This window comes from Amblyomma maculatum, chromosome 7 (assembly GCF_055883805.1).
Source record: "Amblyomma maculatum isolate TAMU_Amacu chromosome 7, ASM5588380v1, whole genome shotgun sequence".
Taxonomy (NCBI): Eukaryota; Metazoa; Arthropoda; class Arachnida; order Ixodida; family Ixodidae; genus Amblyomma; species Amblyomma maculatum.
In genome coordinates, this window is record NC_139350.1 from 108,691,515 (window position 1) to 108,713,925 (window position 22,411).

Consider the following 22,411-nt stretch of genomic DNA (forward strand, 5'->3'; position numbering starts at 1 on the left):
TGATGATGGAAGGTGCTGTATCTGCCTCACTTCTCGGTGAACGGCGAAATTTAAAATGAAAGGCATAAAACCGGAGGTAGAGCCGCCCAAATCTTTAACTGGCGTGCGCATGACGACCTCCTTTTCTATGCTCCTGCGCCTTAATAAGGACAATACTTGCCAGATGATCAAGATTACGCAAGAGCTTGGTGAGCCATTTCTTATACTTGACTTTTCGCAGGTTAGCTGCTCTGGAACGCTCAGAATCACAGAAAGTACTGCCATCACGAACGTCAGTTAAGATTTCGGTAGCTGTACATATGTCGTTGGTTCCAATCTCTGTCGCAAACTAACCTTCAACATGACTAGCAGATGGATGCTAAATGTGACGCAAAAAGGGTATGACACCACCCTGAAAGCTGCATAAGGAATCGATTTTATCAAGATTTTAATATAAATCAGAGCATATATTTTTCCACGAGTTGCGAGTTTCGGCAACGACCATGGCAATGGCGATGCCTTTTCGGCCGAACGAGCTGTATGCGCTTCAGGTAAAATCAAATATGTGCATAATTTTGTTGCTGAACACAACCAGCACCTCTTTCTCTCTTTTCTTTTAATCCACCTTCCTTCGAAGCTTCCCAAGCTTCCCCTTACGGCGTGGTTCAACATTCTATTGGTTCAAGATTCTACCAAGAAGTGTGACAGATACTGTGCCTTTTCTTTCCTTTAAGCAGCTTAGAAAATACGTTTGCAGAATGGCCCGTGACAGTTCGCTATGCAGTCGGAGTGGCTCCACTATAAGCCTGAAACAGGCTGTGCACTGCCAGAGCATTACTCCCACAAGCAAAACAAATGTATCTGCTGTTTCATTACAATTTAGAAGCAGTTTTGCTGTCATGACGTCACCCCATAGAAACCACGACACACCTGCAGCTTGCAGTTCCTGACTGGGGAGAGTAAACATGGAGAGGGACCCAAACGCCGCGAGAGAAAAACGGTGGCGAAGGTGGCACAAAAGGCGTCCCCTCTCTGAAAGCGACGGTGCAGGAACGAGACATGATGGGACAGAATGCTGCACGAGCGCCCCATCGTGACATGTGCCCAAACTATTCACACCGCTGTCTAGGGGCACGAACACACACACAAACACACAAACGCTGGTAGAGAGGGTAAGTAGGGTTACAGTAGGGTGCAAGTTTTCTAAGAGGGGGTAAGTGAATAGGGACCTGATTCCAGCAGGTGCAAAGTTACCCCCAAGGCCTTCTAAAGGGGGTAAATGACCATGCTATGCCCTTTTTACCCCTTTCGCACACCCTTTTTTCTTAGAGTGCAGCGTCGGTGCCGTCCGACGTGTCAAAAAATAAATCGAAACCCCGACGTATACTATACTTGCATGCACCTCTTTTGTTTCTTTAATGAAGAACCACGGAGATAGAACCTGATTATTTGTGTGCGTGTGACGACGAGCTTATAACTGCTCCTCAGATGCACAAAAATATGTGACAATTCAGCTTTCCACTCGGAAGTTGAGCTGTAAATTTGGGGCCGATTGTAACATCCAAAGTAGCACTGCGACCATCGGATGTTCGAGCTGTATTCGTCCAAGTCGAATACGTTTTATGCTTGTTTCGAAGTGTGATGAAGCTTATATAATGCCTGCGCAAGCAGAAAAAATGTGCATGGCTGCCTGCTCCAGTGTCCGATACGGAAGCTTGTGCTTCCCGAGCAACTATCGAAACATATGTGTGCTACGGAAAGTTATAATTTGTTTATCGCAGGAGTAAAACAACCTTTAACTCCATCAAAGTTTGCAGGAGTAGAACGGTCACATTACTAATTTTTTCTTAGTCTTCCTCGCATATGGCAGGAGCAGACGTGAGACCTGCAGGAGTAGAGCGAGATCTGCAGGAGTAATTGGGCTGTTTGCTTCTTGAAATTATAGTTCCAGTTCTTAGAGTGTAGGTAAAAAAAACGTGCTTCGTTGGGAGGGATTACGGGGAACAAACATGTTTCAGACAGTAGCTTGCTACGAGGTACCCATAACTCCAGTGGCAAGCTTTTTCACAGCGACGTTTTCTTTGTGCAAACATAGGGTCATGTTGCCAGTTGCTAGGTTGATAGGAAAATATATGCTGCCCAAACTACAGATAGATCTGTAGCTGAGTAAATGGGGGTTGCAAACGAATTTTGCAGAAGTGCCTATCCAGAGCTTGGGAGGTACTGCGCAGAGAAGCGTTGGTCAGGCTGATTGGCCTTCAAGTGGGTCATTGCCTATCCGCCATACCAAAGGAACGGATATACCGCAACTAAGGGAGTTCATTCTGATATAAGACTTTTCAATAACTTTTCGGTCCCTTATCAATTTGTTATAGAACTAAACCTTTCCTCCAGTAGTAGAAGCAGTAGTAGTAGTAGTAGCAGTAGTAGCAGAACAGTTTGAGGCGCAACACTTAGGCGCCTAATACATCAATGGTCTGCTGGACGAGCAACCGCTGTTCTTCGTCACCTTCAGCACCAAGCCAGTCCACCCAAGTCCAGATAGTATGGAAGGAGGTGGGAAAGAAACCCGATTGCAATGCAACTAGGCATGAAAATAGGCAGTGGGAAAAGTTGGCATAAGGGGAAGGGCAGTTGGGGCATGGTGGATCTCGACGGAACTTGTAGATATATAGCCCTGCAAGGGTTATGAGTGTATTCAGCTGTATCTCCCGAAGGACAAGAGCCTCCCGAACGGAGAGATTAGGATGAGAATCGGGGTAGAGCTTGCGGTCTAAGCGAGCAGCATTGTAATATTCCTCCAGGAAACTCGCTGCTCCGCTAACGTTCCTGGCTACCGAGCATTTCACTCTAAAACTACTAACCCCCTATCTTCTATCTACGTTCGCCGTAACCTCTCGATAGCAGCTCTTGACATTCCCCATCGCTCCAGTCCTACCTGGTGGGCACCTACTACTATCTTCCTCAGGCTCACCTCAGCCTGGCACTTTATGCAGCCAATTTTTTTTTTTTTTTTTTTGGGGGGGGGGGTGCTTTCGCTTTTTGTTATTTACAAAAACTTTCATTCTCTTGTCCGACTAATAATTATTATGGGGGTTCATTTTCGCAGAGAATGCGCCACGGGGGGCTAGACGCTACGGTCGTCTTCTAGCCCCGACGCGCCAGCCCTAGCAGTCAGAGCTGTGACCCCCAACCCGCGGTGCGAGAAATCGCCACTGCGGCGGGTTCGGGCCAAAGGGGACAAACACCGAGTTACGTACACGTACAGAGTTTATTGTGCTGGAGTACACGGCAAGGGAATAGCAATCAAGAACAACCACCGTATAGCGAGCGAACGCCGCGTACGGGGGTGAAATAAAAACCACCTAATGGGGAAGCGCGCCAAGGAGGTGAGAGTAAGTCTTCTCACCTGACACGGCTTCTCGCTCACATCCCGTTGCGGTAAGTGCCTACGGTCAATGGGCGATTCTCGGTGACGGCGGTGGTCTTCTCGGCGGAAATCATGAACCGCGCGCGTGCGCGCTCAACCGCCGAAGAACCTCGAGCGAGTTGCTACAGTCGCGCTCCTCGACACGGAACGGGAGAGGAGGTCTCCCGGTTACGCCGGCAGGAAAGAGGGAAGCCCGCGGCAGCGTCGCCGCAGGCCCGGTAGGCGGCGGGGGGTGGCCAGCATGCCCTCCCCTCCGCCAACCTCTCTGCCAGCGCGCGTAATCACGCGTGTTAATTACGCGCGGGCGTTATCATGGAGGAAGGGGATTGTGAATCCCCACATTATTTAAATTTTCATCCATTCATCAACAAGTTAGCGCAGACTACGGGACCTGCTTCTTTAATGCTTTGCCACGTATGTATCATGACTGGAAATAATAACCTGAAACTAAAAATAAAAGCTCGTCGAACGACCTCTGTTCCACATATGTGAGAGTATACTGAGGCCTTTTTTCGATACAGGCGAAAAGCGAAGCGCCCGCGTAATGTGCGATATCAGTGCGTGTTAAAAAGCCCCAGGTGGCCGAAATTATCCTGAGCACTGCACTACGGCGTCTCTCATAACCCGGGTCACTATGGGACGTTAAACCTTACAAAATGAATTCAATTAACGTTAGAATACAGGCTGTCCCGAATGCATAACGATCTTACAGATGAAATTATTATTTGTATGATATCTCGGAGGAATTTGCAGAAATTTTTAGAGGCAGTATTTCTTTTGCACGTATAACGTTTCTTCTGTCTATTGTTGCTTTTTTAAACGCATAATTCCTGAAAGAGCGCGACTGTTTTGAGTTTTCTGCTCTCTTACCTTTCCATTGAACTGAGGTTGTCAGCGATTGGCTGCGCTCTCTGCCTTTTAGTACTTCCCTGCGATAGCATAGTTTCTACATTGAAGCGTTTTTCGTGATTATTTGAGCCACTTTTTGTCTTTTTTTCTGTCTGTGTGGGGAACAGTGTTTATCTCAACCTCTGGTACTAAGCCATAAATAATGGGGACATTTATGATCAGCCTTTAAGGCACGACGGGATAGCGTAATTGGGTCCCCACTTCCAACCCCCAAAGTGGTGATAGCCAGCCGAGGGCTGACGTCAGCTGGCCTTTCCTGGCGCGTGGCAGCCCAACGTCCGTTGCTAAATATGGGGGAGGCATCCGATAGTGCCTTGCCCCAAGGTCACTCCTAACCTATCAACATATCATCAAGTGCGAGCGCGACGGCATGGAACTTTCCGGAGCATATGGCAGGTCGCGTGATCGGCGGGACTGTCTGCTTCCCCTGATGTTCCACGCGCGAGGTCACTGGCCTCCCAGGGCCACGTCGCATATCACATGATAACCCACAGTGCTATGAAACTTTCCGCTTCACTACTGTTAATGACGTCACGCGGTGAGGAATGTCTGACACTCATTACCACACGGCCAACCATGTGACACATCATATAACGTGACTTGTCATTTTACCTTTTTCCAGTAGCGCAGCCCTCTTGCGGCCGCCAAGCAAAGTGCGATTGACGGGATTGGTTACGGAGACATTAACGGTGCAGCACATACGACGAGGACGAGAGGAGACACAGACCTCTAACCAAGAATCTCTCTAGCCACTGAGAATGAAGACCTCTAACAACAGAATATCTAACAGTTGCTAGTCAGCGCCTGTGTTGTGTTGTCTCGTCCTTGCTTTCGCGCTGTTTTTTATCCCCATCCTTCCTGCCCAAGCGTCTACTTCGTCTGGTCACCTTACCCTGGCTCCCCCGCATTCCAAGCAGTAGTTGAGTACGCGGCCTCGACTGTGCAGAGACGCTTGAGTCACATGTGGACACACCTTGTCAGCCCGCATCCCTCGCTCTCCCCAGCTGTTGATAGCACTGGGAAAGGCAGGCGCAACCTGGTCCAATCAGGATCATGCGCACTACAATAGGTATAATTGTACTCCTACGCGGTTGACAGTATACGAGCCCAATTGTCTATTACAGTGCGCAGAGACGAGAAGCACTTAAGAGCAGAATTGCCTATTATAGAGTTCATGATCCTGAATGGGCTAGAGCTCCCTTGTCTTTCGCAGTGCTGCAAATATCTTGTCAGACGAAGTATACAGGAGGTGGGGGCAATACAATGTGTGCATTTCCGAGGGCCTAGAAGATTCTAGCACTGCACACAATTATTTTGCAGCAGCTCATCGCGTCGATGAAGCAAAGGACTTCTTTCTGGAAAAGCAAATGCAGAGAACTCCTCCACCCGTTTTCATCTGGCATCCCGGAGAAAAACCGGCCGATAAGGATTCGCGCATGCGCAGTGAAGGGCGCGCGATCGGCTGTCGCATGCGACCAGGAAGCGGCCGCTCAGCTCGATCGATGTTGACACTTGCGCCGGTAACCCGCCGGTCGCTTTCACGAATCTGTCTCGTTCGGGACGAGACTTGTCGAGCTCGACTTTTCGTTCGCAGCGAGAAGCCGGATGTAAAACTAAATTCCGTTCTCTTCAGCTGCGCCGCTGATTGGTTGCCGGTTCGCGACCAGCATTCGCAAGGCTGGAAAATCGAGCAGCGCTCCATCGGCCTGCGACTGTCGCTTTTCGACCAATGCGACCATTTGCGGCGGTAGGCGGCAGGATACGGTACCGGTAAGCTGTCTAAGGAGACGAAAGATTTGATTAAGAAACGGCAGAGTATGAAAGCTTCCAATCTAACAGACCAGATAGAATTGGCCGAGATATCAAAGCTAATCAATCAGCGCAAGGTGGCCGATATAAGGAAATATAACTTGGAGAAAATTGAGCATGCTGTAAACAACGGGGGAAGCTTTAAAACGGTAATGAAGAAATTGGGCATAGGTAAAAACCAGATGTATGCGATACGGGACAAAGCGGGCAACGTCATCACGAATATGGACAAGATAGTCAAAGTAGCCGAGGATTTCTATACAGATCTCTACAGTAGCCAAAGTAGTCAGGACCGTAATGAGATTGGCGGTAGGGAAAAACAGTCGGACGTTCCACCAGTGACGAAGGACGAGATCAAAGAAGCATTAGAAACTATGAAAAGGGGGAAATCGGCTGATCAGATAACTACAGATTTGTTAAAGGACGGGGAGGGGGGGGGGGGGGGGGATATCGTGCTAGCAAAACTGGCCACCCTATATACGCAGTGCCTGGTGTCATCGACGGTACCGGAACCATGGAAGAATGCAAACATTATCCTCATTCATAACAAAGGGGAATCTAAGGACCTTAAAAATTACAGACCAATCAGCTTAATGTCTGTTACGTATAAGGTATTTACTAAGGTAATCGTTAATAGAATCAGGGTAACCTCAGGCTGCAATCAAGCAAGGAATCAAGCAGGTTTTCGGAAACGGTACTCTACTATCCATCACATCCATACTATCAATCAGGTGATAGAAAAATGCTCGGAATATAACCAGCCCTTATACGTATCATTCATTGATTACGAAAAAGCATTTGACTCAGTTGATGCAGGCATTGCGAAATCAGGGGGTAGACGAGCCGTACGTGAAAGTACTGGAAGATATATATAGTGGCTGCACAGCAACCATAGTTCTGCATAAAGAAAGTAACAAAATTCCCATAAAGAAAGGTGTTGGGCAAGGAGACACAATCTCCCCAGTACTATTCACAGCTTGCTTAGAAGTACTCAGAGACCTTGGATGGGAGCAGTTAAGGATAAGGGTAGATGGAGAATACATCAGTAATCTGCGATTTGCTGATGGCATTGCCTTGCTAAGCAACTCGGGGGATGAACTGCAAATAATGTTTGATGACCTAGACAGGAAAAGTAGAAAGGTAGGCTTAAAAATCAATATGCAGAAGACTAAGGTAATGTTCAACAGCCTCGGGAAGAAACAGCAGTTTACGTTAGGTAGCGAATCACTGGAAGTAGTAGTAGGCGAATATGTCTACTTAGGACAGGTAGTAACCGCAGATCCGGACCATGAAAAGGAAATAACAAGAATAAGATTGGGATGGAGCGCATTTGGTAAGCACTCGCAGATTATGACTAGCAGCTTACCGGTATCGCTCGAGAGGAAAGTATACAACAGTTGCATCTTGCTTGTACTCACCTATGGGGCTGAAACGTGGAGGCTAACCAAGAGAGTTCTACTTAAGTTGAGGACAACCCAGAGGGCTATGGAACGAAAAATGGTAGGGGTAACATTAAGAGATAGAAAGCGTGCAGAGTGGGTCAGAGAAATAACTCAAGTTACCGACGTTCTAGTGGAAATTAAGAAGAAGAAATGGGCATGGGCAGGATATGTAGTGCGAAGAAAGGATAACCGATGGTCGCTTAGGGTAACAAACTTTATTCCAAGGGGAGGAAAGCGTAACAGGGGGCGGCAGAAAGTTAGTGTGCGAATGAGGTTAAGAAGTTTGCAGGGGTCACGTGGATGCAGCTAGCACAGAACCGAGTTAATTGGAGAAATATGGGACAGGCCTTCGCCCTGCAGTATGTATAGGCAGGCTGATGATGTTGATGACCATTTGCGACAATCGTTTTTCGACGAAAACGGTCGCACAACCTCTGTGAGCCGCAAGTGTGAATGGGCCTGTCCATACAAATTGCCGTAATACATTAGCGCACCAAATACACACATCACATGACTTCAACGAAATTACTGCCAGGTAAGCTAACACATGCAAAGTCAACTGATGCCGATCGCAACGTGCTTTTAGCTAGGGATCCATGATTCTGCTACAAACTTGGCATATACCAGTTAAGTTTGCGGGCTTCGCACAGAAGCGAGATTTCGAGGGGGCGGCCAAGGGCAGGGGGCAGCAGTGCACATAATGTGCACAGGTACATACTTCTCGCTAATGAACTTTAATTCACCTAAATATTCTAATTACTGTCACCAATTAGCACGGTTCTTGTCTACTACAGTTATTAGCGCTCTGTACATTGCAGTGAACTTATCAGCACACCTCTAAACTCTACTTTCAACGACACATACACCATCACCTAATGCACTTCCTTTCCCTTAATTAGTGAAATTAATACACCACTGATAAGCACGTCTGCAGTTACCGCTAGCACATCCATAATCTTCAGTCAAGACAGTTGAGACTCACGTTGACATTTAATAAAAATTACAAGTTCCCTTTCCAATCAACTTCACCACTGATATCGACACGTGACGTCTTGGGGAGTTTTGCGACACATTTCCGGACTCCGACTGGACAGAGCCTAGTTTTCCGCAGTGTCTGAAGCTATCATTTTAATATCTGGAGAGCCCGGGGCTTGTCACGATGTCAATGGAGAGCTTTTACTCTGGGCTCCTGTCACCGTGTACGTACGACGTGATGGTCGAATAAATATTATTATTGTTATTGCCACGTTTACAGAATTATGGAGGTTCGTATTACTATAGCCACAAGACGCTGGACTGTGCTGTAGCTACACAGTCCTTGAGTTCCTTGTCCTCGTGCGCACAGCGAACTTGAGGATGTGTTGCCAAGTGTGCTGTACCTGGCACAATTTGTTTTTTAAATTCCAGGTGAATTCAGCGTCCTTTGTATAGCAAGTACCATGTCTTCTCACACCAACTAGCGAATGCAACAAAATGTTTTCCTCAAAACCACTGAGCTGGATGACATGTGCAAGTCCTCCGCTATATTATTGCAGACCTTTTTCCACCAATGGTAATGTCAATTTTCCTTCTTGTGTGTGTGTGGTTTTTTTTTACACACTTGCAGAATTATGTGCACACTCAAAAAAGATTTGATTCCGCGGATCCTTAAAGTGCTACTGTAACAAATCTTGATATTCTAATATTACAGCTTTCAACTATTTTTTCAGTAGGGAAAAATAACTGTGTGTATGCGTGGGTATAAATATTAACCGCTAGTGCGTTGCGTTCCAAAGTAACGAATTTGTTTTCTTGAGGCATGGGTATGCTACGTAGGTCTTGCTTTCACGCCAAACTCATAAATGGTCACCGAAAAGCAGGACGCGCCGAGAAGGTGGAACAGAGCAGTGAAGTGCGCTTCAAAACGCATAATTATGGTGGCGTGCGGAGGGCGCACTGCCACCTTAGTTGCAAGTCAATACGATTGGTGATAAAAAATTAGTTGTGGTTTAACTCAGGTTAACCCTAGTTGAATTGCGATAGCAACGGCGGGAGCTTCTTTTGCCTGCTACATTATTCCCCTATCACATGCTATCAGTGTAAGGTGCTACATTATTGGGTACACTCAGCTCATCCTTTAAGAGTATGACGTGAGAGCGCAAGCTACCAGCCCACATATAAATGAGATGGGTTCAATGCTGCTGAAACGAATGTGGAGCGAAAACATTAGCTGCCGGTGACCGAGCGTTGTTTTTCTTCTTCGCAGCTGTTCAAGGTCAAACATGGCCCTTCCCGGGACGACGCGATGGATCGAAACCTGGCGCAGTATTGCTATCGCAATAAAAGTAACCGGGCACCTAGTAACAAAATGCTGCGTTTTGGATTCCTCCGCCACTTTCACATCGGTGGGCGTCGCAGCTGGCGAGCCGTGAAGCAGAGACGCTGCCTCTGCACCGCGCACGATCGCCTCCGGAACTTCGTCCACACGGACAAGTGTGAAGGTGGCACGCGCAATATAGAGAAATTATGCATATGCTCAGTACAGTATGGTAGCTGCGCCCTCCTCGCACACAGATACCCGTACGTGGGAGATAGCTCTCGCCTAATACTGTTGCGTGATAAGCCGCAGGGCCCGTGATATGCTGATCGAAAACAAATTGGATGGCGTATTTTGAAAACGACGAAAAAAGGGATGATAACGAAAAGTATGAAACTACACTGTTGCAATTGCTGGAGCTTTTTTTTATACCATAATAAAACAAGTTCTGAGATGTCAAAATCTTGGTGTGGGCTAGGCATCTTACGTAAAAGTAGAAGCCGCGCGAAAAACCGGTACAGAAGAGGAAGACAAAAACGACAGGACTGGCGCTGAACATCTTCAGCCCTAACATTTATGCCTTCCTCTTTTGTCCCGTTTTTTTGCGCTGCTGCTACTTGAGAACTGTGACCGCACGGAGCGAGTATCACGAATCTGCGTGTCCGGACCGAATCGTCGCTGTCAATGCGCCACAGCAGTTCGTAAGTGAAATGGCGCTCAAACAACTTGCTACGATGCGAATCGATTCCGCGCAGTCATCGTACGATACGGCACGACACATGACACGAGATCAGCGACAGCAGAACTGAGGCTGCGCCAGTCGGGGCTCCGATCCCAGCAGAGCGTCATTGCAGAGATGGATCGCGAAGCGTCGGGAGCAAAGGGCGACTGCGGTTCTGCTGCCGCCCTGCCATGGAGTGCCAGCCCAGCCTACTTCCCTTCAGCCGTAAGCAACGACATTTCCATCACTTTTCGCGCTGCTTGTCTTCATTGTTGAGCGAACTAAGACGATATATCGATGCGGTTTCATTCTGGTGTTCGCAGTGTTGCAAGGCCAACTCTGGGGAATTTTGGGCGGCGATAGAGCGTAGTCCACTCCGCGTCATTACGCGCCACGGCGCGTTTTATTCCGCTCGTCTATCACTGTCCAGTGTAAAAATAGCGAGTTCATCTTATTCCGTGACTTATAATACTAAAGACGCCCATTTGATGCCCCCCCCCCACCTGGCGTTAGGGTTGTTTTCCTCCCTTGCACAATATACACGGGCATGCTGGCAAGGACACTCATAAACTCCGCTCTCGCGAGGCGTTTCTGCTGCATGCCCTATTTGGCCATTGCTTCAGTCCGGGGCCTTTTCTTCCTTGATCTCGACCTGCTGGGCTACCAAGGTTCCCGTACGCGTTCCAGGCCGCGGATTCTGCGCAGCTCCCGGACTTGAACCTAGATTTCCGCATTTACATGGCGTAGCGGTAGATCACCGGTATGCACTGCATGCCTTTCGTTGTGTGGGCCTGAAACGTCATCCGTAATGAAACGTGTCTGCCCCATTCAAGGGAAACACTCTTCACGAAGTTCACACGACTGTCAGCATGGGCAGCTCTTTGCATCACTCCAGAAAAAGAGCGCTACATGGTAGGCGCGCTCATACGGCATCCTATTCTTCGCGCCGACAGAGAAGCGGAACCCATTCCAAGCTTTGCTAACATCTATATGAGCGGTGGTCGCACTGCATGTTTTGGACTGCCAGAGGGCTTTCATGAGAGCGGCGGCGCGTAGAACTGCTGGAGTGGCGGCCCCCTGTAGACGTCAATGTGAGCCAACGAAGCCGTCGGCAGCCATGTTGCAAGGGCCAAGAAACGCGCAGTGCCGACCAGCGAAAGTGCAGTCTAGCACGATTCAATGTTTTTATCGCGCGAGCGTCGACCGAGAACATGAACAGCGTCATGGTCTAGAATCTTCTAACGGGGTGAGGAAGGTATCTGACAAGCTTCCCTCACTCTTTTCGGTTCCTTAGACAGCCGCCACACCGTTCTGGACTAGTAGTTTTTTTATTCTTATTTTTGCTACAGGGAACAGGCAGTGGTCATGTTGCGCGTGACGTAGTTACACCAGTTTTTGTTGTCCGCGAAGAAAACAGATAACCAATCCCGCACTTTATCGCAACGAATGGAAAACATAAAGGGTGGCGAGTTCGTCGCGGGGATGATGGCTGTAGTATAGAACAGCAAACGAGAGAGAATGTGAAATCGTGAAACCGCGGAGGCCACATCGTGATTTTTCCTGTTCCGAAACCGGCTGTTAGGCGCCTGGAACGCTAGGCTAGTCGACGCTCACTAGATAACCTTCAAATCGCGCTATACAAGTACTTGTGCGAGTGTATAGCCTTCCTGTTTTTTTTTTGTTTTCTTTTAACAGTGAGCGTCGACCAAGCTGCTGGTCAACGCCCTATAACGGCGATAAGCGTTCAACACGACTGAGTTCACGCACGCGCACTACGATGTTCCGATCACGAGGTCACATGCCCTGTCACAATATCAGTTCGCGGAAACCCGATGGGCGGTAGAACACATGAACATGAATGATGTGACACCTAAACATGATTCCCCTTTCTTTTTTCCCCTATTACGGGAGGTCTCGCTGGCGAAGCAGAGTTAAGAGAAGATAAAATAAAAGAAAGGAAGTAAAGCGGTACTTGGAAAGTATTGCCTGGGATGCGAACCTTCTTATTGGAGGAGCCCTCTGTGGAGTGGGAACACAGCTCTGCATCTTGTCCCTTGCTCCTTAGTGTTTGTGCTGGTGCGTCGCTTTTTCCTAGAATGTCTTACCAACTGGCCCATCAGCCTACGCTATTGCACGATAAAAGAGGCACCAAGCTCTACGACGTGTGCTCTACTGCCCGGCGTTGCGAGCAGATATTGTGGCAGGGCGTGTGTCCTTGTGATCGGAACACTGCAGCAGACGACGCTCTACCGCCGTGCGCGTGCGAGAACTCTAGCCGTGTTGTACGCTTCTCGCATTTATAAGGCGCTGACCAGCAGCTTGGTCGACGCTCGCGCTATATTATTAAAAATCGGGACGGCTGTACATTTGAGGAGATTCTCGGTGAGTGTAAATTCCTTAGGCGGTGCGCAGGTCAGAATAGCGAGAAAGGTGCGCGGCTCGAGTCTTCGCAGGCGCTGCGTTCTGCCGCATGGGCGAGCATGCATGCATCTAAAATTTGCCACGAAAGTGTGCCGGAATCACGCTGAACTGCACAGTTATGTTTCGAAGCCGCTGTCCAGGCTGTCACCCGCCGTGCTCGTCCAGAGGGCGACGGTCTGTTCAGCTGCTGGCATTCGAAAAGGTTCTCCTCTCACCCGCCATGCTCGGTTGCGCTGACCGGTGGTCTGTTGAGGTGTGCCTGCTGAGCACCTTGGAGAATTATTCGGAGTCGAACCAAGTTTACAGCATGTTTATTGCAACTGGTCTCTTGCCCCCAAAGTCACCCCTGACCACCCCGTTAAATAAATTCGCTAAACAAAGACCATATCGCTAAGTCAATAGGGATGGAGTAAACTCTCTGTGCGGGGCCAATAGGCTCCAGCGTAGTTCCTCCTCACACCCGTAGTGCTGTACGCACAACGTCACGCGTGCACATTCCATGGAGTTCAAATCCGCAGCCGTCGTCACGTGCGCCTGTGCCAGACAGGCCGAGTCCCGTGGGAATGAGCTTCCTGGCATCAGCTGCTCCTTTACACAAGAGCCCAACGCGCACACACACGCACCTGCACGCACCGTGGATGATCTGCGGTCCGGAATACTGCTGCTCGCCTTGCCGACGCGCGGACATCCGGAGTCGTCTTGCAGGCGGCGTTGCGTCGCCGACTTAAAATCCGCGCCAGCCAGGCAATCCGCGATCCAGGGTCACGGGAAACGAACGAAAAGGCACGCACCGCGCGCCGGCTCTCAAGTGCAAGCACTGCAGCTGCGCTCTCGACGAACAGGCGCCAGTCCAGAAGCCGGCGGTGTGGTATGTCGCGTTGATGAGCGCAACATGCACACACTGTTTTATTTGTGTGCAGCTTCTCTTTGTTTTGGGCCGTTTCTTTAAAACATCTGACCAGGCGGCTCTGCGAGCTTGTCACCTCTCGTCAGGCGCATTCACGTTGTCCGCGCCCACCCCTCCCCCGCATGCAGGAGATGCAGCCGGCGAATGGTTTGTTTCAATCAGTTGCTGCAAAGTCGATCCTGGCGTTTTTCGTTTTTTCGTTCTTCTATTGCGCTCTCATTTTATGCGCCGACATGTGTGCAAGATGTATGGGAACCAAATCTTTTCTCCTAAATATATCTGCCAAAGTGCGCGTGCTTTGTCGCCAATTCACGTTTAGCAGTTTCGGATACAGCGCACAGTTCCAGGTACAGCAACGCGTGACCGATAACTTTGTCCACTCTTTGCTGGAGCTCTGTAGTCGCGCTTGCACGCTGCCCCCCCTCCCCCCCCCCCCCCCCCCCGGGAAAAAAAAAATGACAGGGCTAATATTAATAGCGCAATGACGGCAGCCATATTTTTATTTTCCCCATCAACAATTTGAAGGCAAACGTGGCTTGTCGGAATGGGCTCATATATTTGGAATAACCAGCGCGAAGGACATGGACACAGAGAGATTGACACTATGCTGGTTATTCCAACTGTCCCAGCTGACCAGCACTGCAACTAGCAAAGGTCATGCGGCGTTGCAAATTGGACCTTGAGCCGAGAGACGCCGTAGTGGAGGGCTCGGGAAATTTCGACGGCCTGGTATTTATTTATTTATTTATTTATTTATTTATTTATTTATTTATTTATTTATTTATTTAACAATACTGCCGCTCTCAATCGAGAGCCTAGCAGACGGGCAAAACACATGTTATGTTACAAGCATACAATATAAAGGAAATGAAAGAATTCTAAAAAGTTCCAATAAATGCGGACAACAAAGTATACACTTTTTGGGAATTTATACAATTTATGGTTCTTAACGTGCACTGACCATGTGATCACGGGGGAAGGGGGGGGGGGGGGGTTAGTAACAACAGTCCTCGCCGACGCTTCGTTTCCCAATCTCGCGTCAAAGCTTCGTCGCAAGCGTCAGGCCGGTGTGTAGCCATGCTTCAGAGCCTACGTTCGGATAACCTGATTTAACCGAGATGAACCTGCGCAATTTCAATTTTTTTTTTTTTTTTTTTTTGCAATCAGTTATTGTACGCGAAAGCATAAAAGCCCGGTGTATATCTCATGACCATGACGTTTTTTTTTTTTTCCAATGAAATTTTTGTGTGATGGAAAAATATCTCGACACAATGAAATGGGTTTAGTTTTGCGAGGTACGGCTTAGTTTTCTGTGAAAAAAAAAAAAAAAATCATACCACAGGTGGAAAACGCCGTTTTTGCCATTTCAAAAAGTTGCTTGCTTAGGGCCCGCTTGCACGCAACGATCTTAAGACTGTCTTAGCTAAGTCCAGACTTAACTGGAGTCTAAAGGATTAGGCCGCTAGCATGGCCGCTTAAGACTGAAGTCAAGACTGGGCTTCAGTCCTGACTTGAATAAGTCGCTTGTGTGATTACGACTCTAGGCCGTCTTAGTTAAGACACAGGGACGCCCGGTAACTAAGTCGAGAAATTAGAAAAATACAGGGATGCGCTGGCCCTGTCCTGGCGGTAAGATGTAAACATTCGGTCAATCTTGCACTGTGTAAAATCCGTGCCATTGCTTTTTGCGGCTTAAGATTGTGTTACGAGGAAAAATGCCCCAAGTGGTTGCTGAGGGCGTTCAGGGAAGTCACTCTGGTGAACACGAGCCGAACCGAAGCGTGCGGCTTGTTTAAGTCTGGACCGTTTAAGTCTGGACTTAGCTCCAACTTTATCGTGCAAGCCGGGCCTGCTCCTAGCGTACCAAAATTTTGTCATCTGTTCTTTTCCACCCTATAAATCTATGCAACTTTACTTTTACTGAGATTATTAAAAAATTGCCTTATTTTTTTAGTTTATTTAGTAATTCGCAAACACTGCTCCAGAAGCAACGCGCCACAAAGAAGTTCATTTTCAGCCATAATTACGGGCATGATGCAATATGTTTTTGGTGCTAAGTCTTTTTCCGTTTATTATTCAGATAATTTCCTTAATTTCAAGCAAAATTGAAAGCTCTAGACGGCAAGGTGTGTTCTCCCCAATGCATCAAATTCGCCCATGATTCGAAAACGGGAAAAACGGCGCAAGTTTGATTCTAATAAAAACATGATCAATTTTTATGAAAATTCCTCTCAAGAATCCTCATTACCTCAGAAGTATTACGGCCTGAAAAAGGTGTTGCATTATATTGTTAAAATTATGAAGATACGTATTAAACTGAGGGTTGGTTTTGAAGATTGTCCGCATTCAGCCGTACATTCTGGCACGACTTAAGCGTTGCAAGTGAAACTTTTTATCTATATTATTCAGGACTAGTTCTACTTCTGCAAACATTGGAAGGTCTAGAGTAGTTTTTTTCCTCCATATCATATTGAAATCACCCCGCCGGGGTGGTGCAGTGGTTACGGCGCTCGACTAGCTGTTCCCAAGGATGCGGGATCGAATCCCGGCCTCGGTGGCCGCTTCTCGATGGAGGCAAAAAGCAAGGCATCCGTGTGCTGTGCGATGTTAGTGCACGTTAAAGAACCCCAAGTGGCCGAAATTTCCGGAGTCCTCCACTACGGCGTCTCTCATAGCCTGAGTTGCTTTGGAACGTTAAACCTCGCAAACCAAATCAAACCATATCGAAATCGGCCGAAATTCAAAACTATATATACCTATATCAAAGGACGGACAACTTTGGCTCGAATTTAGAAAACTGGCGCACCTTCAATTTTTGTGGACGTCGCATAAAAACAATCATAAGTACTTCATGTAGTAAAATGTATTGCAGTATGTAAACTAAAATATAATAATAAAAATATAAACTGAACGCATGTTGGCATTCTACAGGAGTGCTTACTCTTCCCCTTAAGAAGTAGGCGTCAAAAGTTCGATTTGTGTCTGCTAAATTTAGTTGCATTTTCACTTATGCAATATCCAAAGCCTTCTCAATGCTTATAAATGAAGTGTTGACGATTGCTTAAAGTGGAATAAATACGTTACTCCTGGCAATTTCATGGGAGAACGCAAGTGACTGTTGAACTTCTTCTCTATCCTGTATTTTTTTTTGTTGTTGTTGCGAGGTGTATGCTATTCAATTCAGTTCTTAATTGTATTATTTCATTTATCTTTTATGACAAAAATTGATAATACACTATTCTCGAAGACCATTATTCTAATGTGCACACAATTACAATCACAAGCAAAACGCTTTGCAGCAGAATTTTATATTTCTTTATAGAAGTACTGTAAAAAAAAAAAAAAATTCTTGAAAAATGCAGAAATTTTGTGGCAGCTGTCCTGCCAGAAATGTTCTGTTCCGCTATGTGTTCTGTTTTTAAATTTTTCTTTGATTTTAGTTTTTCTGTTTACAACGGATAAAAAATGTTTGTAAACTAACAAACATTGTGTTTGTTTATTATTTTTTTTTTCTATCGCAGTGAAAAAAATTATGCAATATACTTTTTTTTACATGTCTTTCAGTTCACGTTTTCTGCTTGTAACAACGATAAAATTGCGCTAAGCGCCAATTTCTTTAATGAACACTATTTTTGAGGCTAAAGTCTTGTCAAATCCATCTCACGCATCTCTCTGCACTGGAAATACTCGATGGCACCCATAAATTTTGCCGGGTGGCAGCCGTTGTCTAGCCACTGAAAAGAGGCAAAATGCGTATCAGATACCACTGTGGCCGGGAGCCAACCAACAACGGACCTCAATGTGGCGCCACTAGATATCTCCTTTCGAATCGAAATTGTTAGGGACCCGATCATCGGACAGCGTCTTCGGGGTTGTCATACCATTTTGCTTGCTATTCAGAATTTACCTACTATTCAAGTAGAAAACAGTTTGCGGTAGAAGATAGAACAGATTACAAAATATATCGAATTGTTTGCCTTCCAATCAAGGTTTTGGCTGGAAAACGGAAAACCACTTATTTTTCGTGAATGTATTTCGGCCACTGAAGTAGAACAGATATTCTTTATACGGGCACATGTATTATGCTGAGGCATGCAAAAGGAAAGAAAAAAAAGAGCCTCTGCCCGTGCCACAAAATATAACGGGCTTCTATACGGGTAGAGAATTTTTTTTTTTAAATACCAGTAATTTCACACACTTTTTTTACAGACGAACGAGCCGAGATTACGAGCATTTTGGTCGACAGAGCCATGTAGCCCAGAAAAAAAAAAAAGAGCAAACACGGAGCGAAACCGCTGTCCACCTATGCCTGCAGGTTAGGTGAACGGCGGGTTCGCTAAAGCCTTACTAGCCCTGTTTGACGAAACTCCGTCGGCGACAGCTGTAAGGGTAGACCGATGGTCCCAAAAAATTACGTCTAGACTGTTAAAGCCCAACCAGTTTTTTTTAATTTGTTTTTTACAATCTGAGTTTTTAATGAAATATAATTCATTGGAGTCAGCTTTCTCCGGTAATGATATACAAAATATCGCGTAGGTCTTTTTGAAACAGCGAGAGAGAGAGAGAGAAAACTTTATTTCAAAAAGAAAAAGAACAGAGAATTGAAACAGCAAGTGCCAAGAAACCGAAATTGGGTTCCAGCCGGGAGATGACTTCATACTGTCCCAAAACACAGTATGTGCATTTGGGGCTAAATTTCTGGCGGGTCATAATTTGTCTAAAATGAACGAAATTTGAGCAAGAGCCGAGCGAATATCGACGGCTGTGCGTCTACTAAGGTCACACGCGCGAGGTTGCCCATGGAAACCTCTGTTTGAAGAGACAATTGGAAATTTTCAAATTCAGTTGCACTTAAACGAAAAGCCGCCTGCTTCTAAAAGCAAACGAGCGGATAACTGCGAGCATCGTACCTTGGAAATTCGGTAAGATCTGAGGAAATCGGGAAAGCGCCTGAATTTGTCTTTATCCAGCGTTATTTCATGAACGTCGAACCCATCTTAACGAGGCGGATGTTCATTGTCAATCATGTTTCCACTGCAGTCTTCCTCGCAAGCTCACTGGACGCCTCTGGAATTTGCCAGACTCCTCCACCGGGAAGCACCCTGGCACTTCGAAACCACGGATGCCGCCCTCGAGAGTATTCGAGCCACGGAGGTGAAGCTGCGGGTCGCGGGCGTGCAGATGTTGCGGCCATGCAGCTTCGCACAAAACGGCGGCACGTGCTGGGCACTCCGCCACAGCGAGTCCTGGAACGACGCCCTCAACCATCATGGGCCCGAGCTGCTGGTGGAGCCCGGTGGCCGCACACTGTTGCTACGGACCCTCTACCTACCGTGGCGAGCCACGCTTAAGCCGGAAGAGACTCTGACGTCCGCGTGCCTCGTCCTCTGGCTGCTCTACGAGCACCGCTGCATCACGTCGGCTAAACTCAACGCTGGCGTGATTGCTCCGCACCACGTGTCCCTTTTCTACCGGCTGCTGCGCTTCCACACCGGCTACGTAAGCGTTGGCGTGCAGGCAGACCATGTTGAGCCGGGGGGCGACTGGCGCTGCCGCGTGTTCGACGCTCTGCAGGCCACCACCCACCTCCACACTCTCCACCTGTCGGCGTTGCGGCTTAACGAGCCCCAGAGCGACCGCCTCTGCGACGTGATCACGAGGAATCCGAGCCTTTCCGTGCTGGTCCTTCGTGACGTGACCGTAGACTTGGCAGCTGCCGTGAATATCTTCAGCGGCTTAACATTTCTCAAGGCGCTGGAAGAGCTGCAGTTCGAGGCAACCGTGGATGATGAACAGGACGCCTACATCGAGGCCGTCACAATACTGCTGCACACGACTGTGCGCAAGCTCAAGCTGATGCTGGCCTGCGACATGTCCGAATTCTTCCTCCAGCTCGGCGACAATCACACGCTCCAAGAGCTGGAATTGAGCCACCCAGTGTCAGACTCGCAGTGTTTGACCTCTCTGGCCACGTCGCTTGGGACGAACCGAGTACTTAGCCGCCTAAAAATGATTGTAAATTTCAGTCGTGAGCGCGCCTGTGACTTTTACAAGGCGCTCGCAAGTATCGTCGCCAAGAACCGGAGACTAGAGGTGCTAGATCTATCAGGTTCCACGTTTCATGGCGACCTGGCCATGTATGCGCTGAGCGACTCGTTACGCCACAACTACACTCTCGATGAGGTGTATTTGCACGACAGTGGCTTGACTTGCGACGATGTCATGCGGCTCTTGGACGGCCTCTCCGGCAACGCTTCTGTGCGGGAGCTTTGTTTCGGTGCCGTGAACGATACACCTGCTACGCGGGCCATGATATTAAATCGCGACGTCCTGCTAACCCGCACGACATTTGTCTGGGCAGACGATGAGGTTCTCATTCTGGCGGAGCATCTGTTCAACCTTGCACTGCGGAAGTTTTTCCTGCGCGCGCAAGACGGCTGGCCGGAGGATGTCGGGCGCCTACTGGACCTCGTCCCCAGTTTTCGGCATTCTCTGACTACCCTGTACATCGATGCACCGGGCACGATCACAGCCCAAGCGGCCGTTTGCCTCTCATCTCTTTTCGAGCTGAGCAGAGTGCTCCGCAAAGTGGCAGTGTTCTACGACACTGAAGTGGAATCATCGCTCGCTCTGCTCGAAGGCCTCACTAGCTCCACGAGCATCACGGTCTTCGCCTTTGGCCGCTGGCACCTCGGTGGGATGGTGTCGACGGCGTTCCGGACAGCGTTGATGAGCAATAGGAGCCTCCTGCAACTGGATTTTCACCGGTTTGAAGGCGAATGCGTGCACCCCGAGTTGTTCGACGAGAACTTTGTGGACGCTGTGTCCACCAGCGCCAGCCTCGTTGCCGTTCGCCGCTTTCGGAACGGCCGAGAGGTGTGGGATCAGCCGCTGCACGCTGGCAAGCAAGCGGCGCTGCGCAGAAACGAGACTGCCCTTCGCCACACGATCGACGTCATTCTACGGGAAAGGCTACTGGCACCGGCCTCGTACGCGTACCACAAGCTTCGCTCCTGCGACGCCCAGGGTTCCTACTTCAGCGACTGCGGGGTTGGGTGGACGACGTGTCCGACGCTTCAGGAGCTCTACGACGCTGTGAGGCACCCTCTGCGGGGCTTCAGCCTCCAGTTCGACTCGCTACTCGATGAAGTCCCGGAACGCGACTCATACAAAGAGTTCCAAGACTTGTACGACAAGTGTCGGCGCCAGATCGACAATTGAAACCTCGGGTGTAAACTGACCGGCTGTTCAGTGTCGTTGTGGTGGCATGCCCTTTGCGTGTTCTTTTTCTCTGAACTACTCCGAAATGAGCTGCGAGCATTGTAGTCTATTAGTGCACAGTCCTGCTTCATTTCACTCATCGGCCAGAAGCCGCGTTTGTGTTGTGTCGCTGTTTCTTTTTCTTTTACTTTAAGTCATTGCTTGTTGCGATTCCAACTAGCCGCAGTAGAACGAAAAGTCGCGTATTTACTTATAAATTCGCGCAAATAATTCAAATGACTTTTTTAATGAACACAAATTTAGTTTTCTGCAACGACTTCGTTCTTGATTGCCCTCTCTGAGCACTTTTTACAGTCGTGATGTGTGGTGACATTGCTATAGGGCCGATTTTGAATAAATTTTACCGATGGCAACGCTTTAGTCTTCTTCCGCCTTGTCGAACCGTGGATCATGTCAGGGTGGCATGCACTATGTGTTCGGGGCCGATGGTGATGGCGGATGCCCCGTAGCAAACCTACAGCATGTTGTCGGAACAATGGGCCAGCGCTAATATTCGTCTCGCTGCGCGCTCAAACGTTCGTCTTAAGCGTGCCGGCGGCGGTACAAAATATCGCGTACAACTCTTCTAAAAAGAGCAGGAACCAAGAAGCTGTAGCTGGGTTCCTGCCAATCCTAAACTAAAATACCCCACACACATACTGGCACAAACTGCGAGCAGCCAAAGCAACAGCAAGAAACTTCCTTTCTATATTGGAAATCAAACTAGCGCACGTCAAAACAAAGACACAGGGAGAGAACGACAACACAGCGCTGACTTCAACTGGTTTTTATTAGAGAGTGACACAATATATATATGTACGAAAAGTGGGCGTGAAAGAATTGATAACTGCTGAGTTTGCACGTGGCGTAAAACACCGAACGCAAAGTTAAAAGGCGCACGATAACAATATAGGTCAAAGCAAGGCAGAATGGCAGGGCTATAAAAAATAAAGAAGCGAAAAACGGGGAGGCATGTAGGTAAAAACAGTAAAGAAGGCACGATCCGAAGATACATAAACTAAAATCGAAAAAAGGCCAAACGGGGCATTAAGAGCGATAAAAACCAATAGGGGCATTAAGAGCGATAAAAAACACAAAAGGGGCATTAAGAGCGATAAAAGAGTCAAAAGGACAATTAAAAGCATTACAAGACAAAAAGGGCATTAAAAACAGAATACCTAAAACAACCAAGGCCAGGCCGCTAGAGGCTGAGGAGTGTACCCGGAATCTAAACATT

General features: G+C 47.9%; 1 protein-coding gene across 1 annotated transcript; it reads left to right on the forward strand.

The window, feature by feature from the left end:
- The first annotated feature begins 10,457 nt into the window (after positions 1 to 10,457).
- Positions 10,458 to 21,569, forward strand: LOC146184317 (uncharacterized). Its single transcript, XM_084609376.1, has 2 exons — positions 10,458 to 10,811; positions 18,955 to 21,569. The coding sequence occupies exons 1-2, from the start codon at positions 10,722 to 10,724 to the stop codon at positions 21,133 to 21,135; spliced, it is 2,271 nt and encodes a 756-aa protein (XP_084465502.1). The 5' UTR covers positions 10,458 to 10,721; the 3' UTR covers positions 21,136 to 21,569.
- Positions 21,570 to 22,411: the final 842 nt, after the last annotated feature.